General features: G+C 40.6%; 1 protein-coding gene across 1 annotated transcript in view; it reads right to left on the reverse strand.

The window, feature by feature from the left end:
- Positions 1–10,592: 10,592 nt before the first annotated feature.
- mamdc2a (MAM domain containing 2a) overlaps positions 10,593–13,107 on the reverse strand; it is a 40,277-nt gene continuing 37,762 nt past the window's right edge. Inside the window, exons 12-14 of the mRNA XM_031300460.2 lie at positions 12,544–12,803; positions 11,604–11,688; positions 10,593–11,044 (exon numbers count right to left, since the gene is read on the reverse strand). Coding sequence (XP_031156320.2) covers positions 10,983–11,044; positions 11,604–11,688; positions 12,544–12,803 — 407 coding nt within the window. The 3' untranslated portion in view covers positions 10,593–10,982. The remainder of the gene's footprint in view (positions 11,045–11,603; positions 11,689–12,543; positions 12,804–13,107) is intronic.

A 13,107-nucleotide genomic window follows, 5' to 3' on the forward strand; every position in this document is an offset into this window, starting at 1 on the left:
CGCAAAGGTTGTGATTTATAAAAAACAAACTTGACGGGAGAATGTGCGGTCCTCCACGCAAACTCTGACCCATGCGTGCGCATTAATGCCTCACGCACATTTCTTCACTCCATATCATCCACGTTACCATGAAGATTAAATCCAGCAGTGTTATTTGCGCTTGTACTGAGTGATACTTGTTCCATAAACACCTTGTAAAATCCAACTCAAATCTTTAATAAAAATGTGTTTTTAATATTTAATCGGCGCTGTCTCACCGTCACATTGTCCGCTACGGAGCACAGGAGGAGGAGGGGATAGCCCGACTGCATGGAATACAGGATAGCATCAAATACCCTAGCATTAGATAACGGCAGAACACAGTGTAAAAAACTAAGTATCTGTCTTTAATACTGTGCATATATCATCAAATGTCAAAGTTTGAAAATACAGCCGTTAAGCTCTCGCGCAATCGTTACCTTTAATGTCCTCGTTATCATTCCGAACTTTAATACTGACAAAACCTGCATGAAGAAAAGTGTGTTTGCCTATTAGACTTTAGTCTTCAAATTGTATCTCGGGGGGATACCACTAGTTGATGCTGTGATTTTGGCAAGGTGTTAACAATCACAAATTGTTGAAAACATATAAATACTGCGGTGACCCCCGTGCGTAATGCTGCATGATGGCACTGTTGGCCCTGCAGGAGGACTCCTCCAGTGGAAGAATCAGGAGAGAAAGAGACTTCAGGGACCATGACGATGACTGGCTAATATGCTGATTTAAATTCCCTAAAGCTGAGCTCTTGGATCTATGTACTGAACTGGGTCCAGTAGAGAGGGCAACGTGCCGGAACCGTGCCATCCCGGTCCAAATACAGGTCCTCACCACTCTGGGGGCAACTGGCTGTTTCCAGAGGGAAATGGCAGACAGCTAAGTGTTTTAAAAAATATTATAATCTTCAATTTTATCACTAAGGCTTGTTTGGATATAATATAGGTCTGGTACATCAAAGCTGTCATGCTGTGCTGTAATGACAGGTGTCCTGTGGTTCATGTCCACCTGTCACCTCTCTGTTTATTCCAGCAACAGAACAGGACCACTGAATTCATCCCAGAAGTAGTACTAATATCACACTGTAGAAATACTCTGTTACAAGTAAAAGTCCTGCATTGAAAATGTTACTTAAGTTAAAGTATCTATGAATTATCAGGGAAATGTAGCCTACTTAAAGTATTAAAAGTAAAAGTAATCAATGCAGAAAAGTCCTCACATTTTAGAAACTGGAAATGATCCAAACAGTTCTGTCAACCACCTAAGTGTTTAATCGCCTAATAATTTCACCTGTAAGTGTAGGCCTATATATTATTTTTTTTTTTCATATTAGCCAAGGTAATGTGAACCCAGCCAAAAACATGCTTTCAATTAAATGTGTGCATATATGAAGCTTTTATGGGCTAGAAATCTAACTCACAGACTTTTAAACAAGAACATTTCAGATGAACTTGCAGTGACCGCTAAATGCTAAACTCCTCCCAACAGAAATCTGAGAGAAGGACAAATCAAATCAAACATTCATGAACATTATTGCTTCTGGGTTTCAAGATAATGTTACATATTTCCATCTGTTGATTCATCCAACCTTTTTGGTTGAGAAAAATGTCAAAGAACGTACTAAGAAGACAAGACCCCAGACACACTCACAGCCGCATCAATGTGATGTTATTTAAACAGGGACAATGCACAACAAACACTAACCTTGTACAGGGAGAGATGCTTTGCACCAGGCAGCAGTACAAGTGCTATTTTCTGCCCGTAGTCCCTGGGCAGGTAGGTCAAACAATAAAGAAACAAAAAACATCAGAATATACAATTTTACAAACACATTTACACCTAATGTACAATAATACAAAGTTGCAGCAATAAAACAGACAGACAGACAGACACACACACACACACACACACACACACACACACAGCGAAGCGCTGGACCATCCTGACGCTTTGTTCTTTTCTGTCTCACTGAAACTAGTTGAAACTTTTAAGCTGCGTTTGAAATGTGTGTTGTGTTTCACCTGAGGCTCATCACTTTCAGTTATAATTGAAACAGTGAAAATCTGAAAAAATAATGAGTATCAAAATAATACTTTCAATGTGACATTTAAGCTGATGAATATTGCTGTGATACTTTGTGCTGTTGGCTGAGTTGTGGTGTGTCAGTGGGAGTGGGACTGGGGTCCTTGAGCGCCCTCCAGTGGCTCTGAGTGTTCTTTAACCCACAGAGCTTCAGGGAGAAGCAGTGGCAGCAAAAACTGTCCTGTCCTGTTAGTAGTGTGTGTCTACACACTACTAACAGTCATGGGACAGTCATGGAGTCACAGGACAGTATACAGAACAGTCATGGAGTCACAGGAAAGTGTACAGGACAGTGTCTGACTGTCCCGGGACAGTCATGGAGTCACAGGACAGTGTCTTGGAGTCACAGGACAGTGTCTGGGAGTCACAGGATAGTGTCTGGGAGTCACAGGATAGTGTACAGGACAGTGTCTGACTGTCCAGGGACAGTGTCTGACTGTCCCGAGGCAACAGAAACTGTCCTGTCCTGTTAGTAGTGTCCTGAAGACTGTCCTGTTAGTAGTGTCCTGAGGACTATCCCAGGACAGTCAGACACTGTCCTGTGACTCCAAGACACTGTCCTGTGACTCCATGACTGTCCCGGAACAGTCAGACACTGTCCTGTACACTTTCCTGTGACTCCATGACTGTCCTGGGACAGTCAGACACTGTCCTGTACACTGTCCTGTGACTCCATGACTGGCCTGTACACTGTCCTGTGACTCCCAGACACTGTGACTCCCATGTCAAGAAATGTTTTGCACTCAGTCCTGGAGACACAGGATAGTGTACAGGACAGTCATGGAGTCACAGGACAGTGTACAGGACAGTCATGGAGTCACAGGACAGTGTACAGGACAGTCATGGAGTCACAGGACAGTGTACAGGACAGTCATGGAGTCACAGGACAGTGTACAGGACAGTCATGGAGTCACAGGACAGTGTACAGGACAGTGTCTGACTGTCCCGGGACAGTCCTCAGGACACTACTAACAGGACAGGACAGTTTTTGCTGCCACTGCTGCTGGCTTCAGGGCCAGAATGCATGGAGGAAGACATCTATTCGTATTTGTTATGTCTTATGTTGACCTGCATGAGTCGTAGACTGCATGTACAGTAATAAGTAAAGATAAAATGAAATGCCCAGTCACTGGTGGGTTCATTTAAGGTGACCGGTTGAGGACTAGTTGATTATCTTCCCTGTTGTTTCACCTGTGAAGCCTGGGGGTTAAGAATCAGATTTCAATCAGATCAGTTTTTTTATAGCCACAATTTAGTTTGTATTGCATTACATTACATGTCATTTAGCTGACGCTTTTATCCAAAGCGTCTTATAATTATTATATAAAACCCGCAATTTCCACCAATTGCAGAACGGCTGCGGATCGGCTCCGCTGCGTGTCAGCTCCGTGCTCCGCCGTCCTACAATACCCACCAGGTACGGATTTGTTGCGAACGGCTGCGGCCATGACTGACAGCTGAAGTCACGAGGACCCACGAGATCTCGCGAATTCACGTATGATCGCGCAATATAACAGGATGTAGTTTCTATAAACAGAACCACAAAACCAACAACAGTTTGTTTCCATCCAGAGGAGTAGAGGGAAACAACTCTGTGCTGACCTGCTGAAATATGATCCGCCGTGAGCACGGTGTATTTTATTTTGAAAATTAACCGGATGTTTTATTTTGTTTCTGTGCTCGACTTCCTGTCCCGCACAATCTGCCCTGTGCTGAATTGCTGCGGAGCTTTCCGGCGTCCGGCAAAAATAGAAGCTCTGCGTATCTGCTCGGGAGGGCTGCGGATCGCCAGAGCTGGGACGGAGTCGGGACGCAGCCGTTCTGCAGTCAGTGAAAATACACACACTAACTTGAATGGAAACCTAATGACTCCACCACCGTTCCAGAGAGGATCTGCAGCCGTTCCGCAGTTGGTGGAAATTGCAGGTAAGAGGTCGCACACCTCTGGAGCAAGTAGGGGTTAAGTGTCTTGCTCAGGGACACGTTGGTTGATGTATCGCAGTGGGAATCAAAGCTGGGTCTCCCACCCCAAAGGTATGTGTCATATCTACTGCGCCATCACCACCCAGTTGCGATTTTTGGGTCACGGTTTGGAGTTTGGTTTCTTTTGCAAATTAGGGAGAAGAAATACAAACATTTCCAATGTTCTCTCTGTAGTTTGTCATTTTCAAGAAACAAATTTTCTTACATCCAAATATTCAAATGTACAAATACTTTTTCAAAAGCAGAAGTGTTACTCGGCCTTTTTAAACCGGACTTAAAAACTGTTGGTGGATCCTCAAACGTTACGTTTTCACCACCATATGACATCTCCGCCAGTCTCCACACTTCAGTGTTTTAAGAAGAATTATCGAGGTCTGTGACTCGCCAGCTCACAGAACAGATATGCTTCACTTTTATTCAATGTATCAGTCCACACATCCATGTTTTTTTTTACGCTTCAATTCTGTCTAGTTTTGTGAAAAGTAATCTGAATAAGCAGCTGTTTAAATCACACAAATATCCAGCTGTATATGTGTTTCAAATAAATAAGTAAATATGTTGGCACCGAGGGGCAGGGCCAGAAGGGGTGCACCAGCCCCCTCCTGAAATATGATCCCCCCCCAATCCATTGGGCTAGAGTGCTGTCAATCTGATAATAAATTGATAAATTGTGATTTCCATCAGATCCGAGTACTGTCACCTGGCTGCCTGTTCTGCCAATCTTCCCAGCCCTTGTCACATGACCAATTCATGTTTCCATGGTGACTATCCAAAATTATGATACCATGAAACCAGCACTGGAACTGTTTCTAAAAAACACTACAAAATAAATGCATGCCAGGCCTAAAGCAGCATAACAAAACAAATCATGCAACCAAAAATTGAATCAGTAATTAAAACACAGCAAACAAATTAACATGCAAAACACATGACAAATCAGGAATACAAGTACAGCTGACCAAAACATGCACAAAACTATAACCAAACACAAAAACTCTGCCATGTGACATATACGTTATAAATAGAGTTCCAGTTAACAATTATTTGCTGTTGTTGGTTGTCTTTTTGAAGAGTTTTTTTGCATTAAAATGACATGTATGACAAATGCATTCCCACAACTTTATTGATTATCACACAGTATAATTGCTCCAGTTCATGATTATATATATATTTTTAAAAGAGAACTTGAGAGAAAAGTTTAAACCTCCACATTTCTGGCCAATCAGCGAGTTCAATGATCCGACAAGCACTTAATTTCCAGCAAACTGACACCAAACTCCCAGGCTATTCACATCCTTTACTGCAGTAAAAGTACTAATACCACACTGTAAAAATGTTACTTCAGTAAAAGTGTCTAAGTATCATCAGGAAAATGTAGTTGTTGTATTAAAACCTTGTAGAAAGAGTAAAGGATCCAACCAGTTGTGTGTTTAATGGTCTAATCATCTCAGCTGGACTTGTAGGCTGTTATATTGTTGGCTAGTTTACTTTTGAATTAGGGCTGTCAGCATTAACGCGTTAGTCGCGATGCGATTAAGGGCCGAGCATAACGTGTTCATTTTTTTTAATCACATTAATCGCATGCCGGCATTTATTTAATTAATTTATTTTACACTTCACTCGGCTTTGCGTCGTGCCTAATAACAGGCTACTATTTTGACCCTTTGTAGCACCGTTACTTATCATCAAGCTGCCACTTCCTCCTAACACATCCTGCTGCTGCAGGCTGCAGGCATGATGGAGAAAGACAGCAGCAATGAAATCCTGAATGGAGCTTTTTATTTTCCAAAACTCCCGGACGGCTCGTAGACAAGTCGAAAGCCATATGCACATTGTGTAAAGCCGAATTAAAATATCACCGAAGCATGTCAAGCTTGAGCTACCAGCTACGAGCTAAGCATAGTAGTACAGTTAGCGTGATGCTACCTGCTAGCATGCTACCCACTCAGGCAAAGCACTATTTTGGAGAGTGCTACTTGCCGACCTGTGGATGAAACCAAATCCCAAAAAATTACTACAGCTCTTGCCAAACGGGTGGCAACTAACTGCAGACCTGTCAGCATCGTAGAGGACTGGGGTCTTAAAGACGTACTATGGTTGGCATGTTATGACCTGTCTCGTTGCCGTCGAGGGAGACAGCAGCCCCACACACAGCCTGTACGACATGGAGAAAGCAGCCCAACTGGAACAGCTGCAAACTGCTGCAAACGCTGTCTCATTAACCGTGATCACTGGACGTCAGTGAGGAATCAACATTATTTAGGAGTTACTAAACACTATATTGACTCTAGTAAGGATAGGGATTTTTAGTTTTTTAGTTAATTACTTGGAGGAATTGTGCAATAATGACAGATTCACACATTTTTCTTTTGTTTACAGTAAATAAATAATTACAAATCTTAAAATCAAGTTCATAAAGTAACTTTCTTTGCATTCATTTGATTCCCAATCAAGATACACTGGTAAGAATTGCTTTCAATTGTTAATATGTACTTAAAAACTGTTCTGAAATGCAAAATAATAGAATTTTAATCATGTGATAAAACATGCGATTAATCGCGATTAACTATAGAAATTCAGCGATTAATCGCGATTAAAAAATTAATCGTTTGACAGCCCTATTTAGAATAAAACATCAGATTTTATAAACTACATGTGTTTTGTGTGCAGAAATCTTAATGTGTAAAGTAACTAGTAACTAAAGCTGTAACAGATGAATGTAGTGGAGTAAAAAGTACAATATTTCTCTCTGAAATGTAGCGGAGTAGAAGTAGAAAATTACATGAAAAGAAAAGACTCAAGTAAAGTACAAGTACCTCAACATTTGGACCTAAGTACAGTACTGGAGTAAATGTACATTACATTACACCCCTGCTCCCAGAAAACTCATTTGGAAGAGAAACTGGAGGTGAACGAAGTATTTGTAGCTGTGGCATCGTGTTCCCAGGTCCCAGCAGGTACTTTGGTGAGTCAAAGGTTGTCATGGCTACCAGAGAAATAATAACTCAGACTATGAGACAACACAAGTTGTAGTAAACAGAGATGATTCGCTGATGGTGGTTCCAGTATGTCAGAAACAGCCATGATGGACTCTAGGGTCTTGGGTTAACCTTTGTGTTGTCTTCCTGTCCACCATGCAACTTGTTGTCCTACCACTTCTAAAGTTGACATGTTTTTGACGTTTTTTTCGATGTTTTTGTAGCTTTTTTCTGTTCTTTTTTTTCTCCCACCACTAACACCAATTCATTACCACTAGTTTTACACTTTCTTTTGGAACTAATGCTCAACAAACGTCATTTATAGGAAATTACATCTTTAAGTTTTGAGTTAAAAAGCTGAAATTATGAATTATTTAGACTCAGAGGAACATACGTTGAAGTACAGTCAGGATACTGTTTTTCAAAACCATTTCAATTGTTTTTTTCAAATGCTATTAAACTAGAGCGTTGTATGAAACCATCCATGTTATCTTTGGGAAATTAGGTATAAAGAAACCCAAATTTCTGATATAGAAAATTTGAAACCGGGTTAAACATGACCTGAGGACAATGGGGGGGGGTTTATATATATATGTATATGTGTGTGTGTATATATATATATATATATATATGTGTATATATATATATATATATATGTATATGTGTGTGTGTATATATATATATATATATATATACATTATATATATATATATATATATATATATATATATATATATATATATATATATATATATACATTATATATACATTATATATTGGTGAGATGAACAAGAGTCAGTAGAGAAGCTAACAGGAAGTACTGCCACCTTGAGCCCTGACACAACGAAGCAACACGTTTTTTTAAACTGAAACGGGGGTGCGCTGAACACCCTGTTGTGTGCGCAACCACGAGTTTACAGACACGTCTCTGCTGATTGAGTATCACCTGGGACACAGCCAAGTCAACAGAATATGATATGTAGTAGGCCGGGGTACAGGTGGTGTACAGGACATCTAAATGCACAGCTGAACACTCAGAGGTTTGCAGAGATTTGTAGCATATAGCTGATAGGTCTGCAGGAACTGAATGATGCTAATGACTCAGCATGGATCAAACCTCCAGGGAAGGTTTCCAACACCTTACTGAAACCATGCCTTGAAAAGATACTGATGTATAGATGACATTGACACATTGGACACTATAAACAAATATGTACAGAACAGAAGTAAATAAAAGTAAACAAACAGTGCAATAGTGGAAGCCTGAATAAAAGGATGATTCAAACTATGCTTCTTGTTTTCATGCTGGTGTTGTGTGGATGTGTGCTTTGATGAACCACATGGCAGCAGCCAAGGCCCGGTGCCACTATGCACCAACGTCTGCAAATACTTGTTTCACCCCTTCTTTCCTTCCATACAGATTTCCATTTCTGAGTCTTAAAGCCCAATCAGGCTGACCCATGACCTCGCTGAGCAGAAATCTTCATTATCTGACTTTTAAGTCAGTTTTACATCCCTTCTTTGGGATGGATCAACTATTTCACATCCACTCCTTTAACAAGGTTCTGAATGTAAACCATGTGCAGGGCCTAGCTCTTGTTTCAACACTGTGGGGGGGGGGACACATTAAAGTCAGTGTCTGGGGGTCCTCCCCCACAAAATTTTGAGCATCAGACATTTAATTTCTTGCAGTCTGGTGAACCTTTCTGCAACAATTTAGGGTCATATGTCTTTACTTTTGTAAAGGAAATTATTTTTCTCCTGAATTGTTCATTTTTTGCTTCCTGATACCTATTCTGATACCTGAACTTGCGTATCGGCTGATACCGAGTACCGATCCGATACCAGTGAGTCATATATTTTATTATAGTTTTAACAACTGTATACTACTATCCCTGTATGGATGTGATATGATGTATAACAGCTGTATACTACTATCCCTGTATGGATGTGATATTATTTCTATCTTTGTTGTCAGTCTGGCTCAGGTTAAACTCTTTGTGAAACATGAACAATGAACGCCCCAGAACTTTCTGTTATTCTGCAGTTTGACAGTCAGTTATAACGGAAAAAGAACATAAATAAACTACTTTAACATAGATTTTCTTTAGGGCTTTATTACGTGGTATCGGATCGGTGAATAAACTCCAGTACTTCCGGTATCGGAACATCTCTAGTTTCAGGATGTTTTTTTTTTTAGGAATCATGTTCATCTCAACAACAAATCTGTTAGAGAATGAGAAAGAGAGTGTTAAAGCCAGAAGCTCTAAACTTTAAATCTAAATAAATATATCTTTAGTGTTCACTTCCTGTTGTGTTCTTTAACCCCCCCGATGTAGCAAAGTAGAGACAGTTCTTGTTTTCTGTACATGTTTTGAGCCCCCTGAACGGTTATTTTTTACCTCTTTTGGGGAGTGGGTTGTCTTTCATATTTTTTAAAGGGGAACAAATCTACCTCTTCTAAATATTGGGGGGGACATATTACTCGCCCATTTCACGGCGAGTTGGACCAAGTGTTGCGTGACAGTCCATCGTTTTGCCCGATGGAAGGAGATGTGTTGGATTCCGCTGACAGCAATATCTCAAGCTGTAATGTCACTACCGCTAATGTTTTTTGTTTTGACATGTTTCATTGGCTCGAGGAGTTTCTGAACCTTATAAGGATGGAAAAAGCAGCTCCCTTATTGGTGTATCCAGATAGGGCTGGGAATGGCTATGGGCCACAATAAGGTCATTCCTTGACTCACAACCCACCTTCCTCCCTTCGTAATTATAAAAATGTCTTTGCTGGACCGAGTACTCCAGTCTGTGTTCCATCATATCCCTTTCTGTTTAAGAATATTCTATTTAGAAAGAATATATCTGTGTTGGAACAATATATGTGTTGATGTCAAACCTCCTCCATGTATGTGATTTTTCCGTGGTCACATGTCGTGTCAGATGGAAACACGGGCATAAAATAACCTAAACACTGTAATCCCCCACCCCCTCCCACCCTTATATTTCATATGTTTGTCCTGTCACTAATTTGTAGTTATGTTGTTATGTCTTTGCTGTTGTCGCTAATGTGACAGGAAATTAAGATTTCTTTGTAACAGAAATAGCTATTTTCATTGTCAAATATTTGAACGACTTTTTGTGCATAGTGTCAACAGGCCTTAACACTGGATTGTGGTTGTGTATTTGAGTGTCATGAGAACTAGGTGTGTGTGTGTGTGTGTGTGTGTGTGTGTGTGTGTGTGTGTGTGTGTGTGTGTGTGTGTGTGTGTGTGTGTGTGTGTGTGCTGTTTCTTCACATGGCAGTGGCGCAAGTGGAAACTGTCTGTCTGGAAAGAAAGGTGAACGTGACAGAGAGCCGTTTTGAGTCGTTCCCCTAACAGGAGTTCAAAAACTTTGTTTTAGATGGAGAAAAGCAGTAGGCCTAGTAGTAGCAGTTAGCTAACTAACGTTAGTATAGTCATGAATTGAATCAAGGATACAAATGTAATCAAGACTTTGCTACATGTAAAGCCAGAGAAGTTTCAAAAGGTAGAAACAGACTTTAATACCTGCAATATTCTTATGCTTGAGTGGACAGAAGGATGCATGTACATTTTACTTGCCAGTGTATGAGTTTTGCATTATATGTGAGAGAGACAGATAGTGAGCCAGCCTGTACCGCCTATCGCCTATATGGACCTTTGGTGTGACTGTTGTGAGATGTAGTTGGATAATGTTGTCCCGAGGAGAAATCCCAACCATTCCCCAGTATTTAATACAATTCCAATTATTGGCTGCATCATAAATATTGCTCTACAACTTTGTAAATTGTCTTGTTGGATGGTTCACATTCATACTTCTGAAAGCCACCCAGCCAAACTCTGAAAAACTACCAAGCATTTATGCAGAAAGACTTTCCCACCAGTCTCAGTTGTCAATCTCATTGAAATACTCTGAGAAGCCTGAGTATGGAGTGATGTCACCAGGATCTGCAGAGGAGGACAAGACAACACACATATTATAGTTTCTCATGAAACTATGCATATCGTATTGCATAAACATTGACATTGTACAAATATCTATTTGTTGTGTAGTAATATGTCTGCATTAGTTTGACAGTGAGACACAAGTAGACACACAACTAGGGCTGGGTACCCATTCAATACATTTCGGGCACCGACCGAATTGCCTCTAAAGTATTGAGTATCAAAAAATGCCTCGTCATTCAATACCCAATTTAATTTCCCTAAGGAGTAAATCTCATCAGCATCAGTAAGCCAATCAGCATGCAGCATGCTTCTACCAAGATCTAATAATGTCTGTGATTGGCTGTCTAACGTTACACGTCGTAGAGACACGCAGGAGAAACTCTACGTTACACAGAGACGGCTCACGTAGTCGGAGCTGGAAAATAAATACAAAGATTTGTGCTGTAATGTGTAATTTGTAGTTTCTTTTTGTTTTATAAAATTGGTTTCGAAAATTTTTGAATGATACCCAACCCTAAACACAAGACCAGCTGTTTAGAGGTAGGATCTTTATACTAACCTTCACATGGTCCCCTTTTAAAATGGATGTCATCAATTGCGATATCACTTCGTAGTGATGGACCTCGGATGGCTTCGAATATAATCTGCAGGAAACAGCCACAGAACAGTGTGTGGGACTGATTTGTTGTGACTTTCCAATTCTGACACAATATTAAAAATGCTAAATATTGTTCAGTGAGAGAATGTTTCAAATCTAATGGCATTCATGAAAGTGTGGCTGTATTCGTAATGTTGAAGCCACAAGTTAAATTGCCGTCGTTCCAGCGAAGTGACTGACACAAATTGAAGTAATATGTGTCAACCTGTTGCTAAAAATACAACTTGAAAATGTGTTCAGTGAAGATCCCCTGCATAGACCAAACTCAAGAGCACACATCGTAAAACTGCATAATCACTGCAGTGAAATCAGCTAATAATCAATTCTGAAACTGCAAGATAATGTATGACTTGATTTATCTCTTACACTCTTATTTTAATTTAGTACTTTAACTTAATATGTTTAACCTATGTTTCTTATTTTTCTGAAAGAAGAAAATCCCCAACAATAACCACAACATAAGTTTGTTAGGTTATCGCAATCATGCTGTCATGTTGGATGAATGAATGGATGAATGAATGAATGAATGGATGAATGGATGGATGGATGGATGTACCTGGTGTCGGACATCACAGTGGTACTCCACCATCGCCCTCATCCAGCTGACACTGCTGAATGAATGGATGGATGGATGAATGGATGAATGAATGGATGGATGGATGGATGAATGGATGAATGGATGAATGAATGAATGAGTGGATGAATGGATGGATGAATGAATGAATGGATGAATGGATGGATGGATGAATGAATGAAAGGATGAATGGATGGATGGATGGATGAATGAATGGATGAATGGATGGATGAATGGATGAATGAATGGATGGATGAATGGATATACCTGGTGTCGGACATCACAGTGGTAGTCCACCATCGCCCTCATCCAGCTGACACTCTGCTCCCCGCGATGTCTCCATAGCAACGCGTCCTGCTCTCTGCTGCTGCGGCGCAAGAGCACGGTCAGTATGCCGGTGCCAGATCCATACATGTGGTAGTAGAAGATCAAACACTGGGGGGACGAGGCACCCCGCAGATCAGAGGTCAGCAGCCGAGCCTTGTGACCCGGACGCATGAGAGACGCCTCGATGTACATGAAGTAACCTGGAGACAGCACAGGAAGAACACAGGGGAGGGGGGACTTGTTATCGCAGCTGCAAAAATACAACACACAGAGAAGAACAGAATACTGCTGAAATGAAAACACAGCTCCAGCGGTGGAATGTACTGTTACAGAGTATTTTTACAGTGTGGTATTAGTACTTTTACTTAAGTTAAGGATCTGAATACTTCTTCCACTGGACCCTTTTTATGCAGTTAAATTGTATGCATGTCTGTAATTGACACTACATAGAGAGACGGATCAAAAGCCGTCTTGGTTCACTGTTCCAACAATCACCACTCTGGT

This window comes from Sander lucioperca, chromosome 2, assembly GCF_008315115.2.
Source record: "Sander lucioperca isolate FBNREF2018 chromosome 2, SLUC_FBN_1.2, whole genome shotgun sequence".
NCBI lineage: Eukaryota > Metazoa > Chordata > Actinopteri > Perciformes > Percidae > Sander > Sander lucioperca.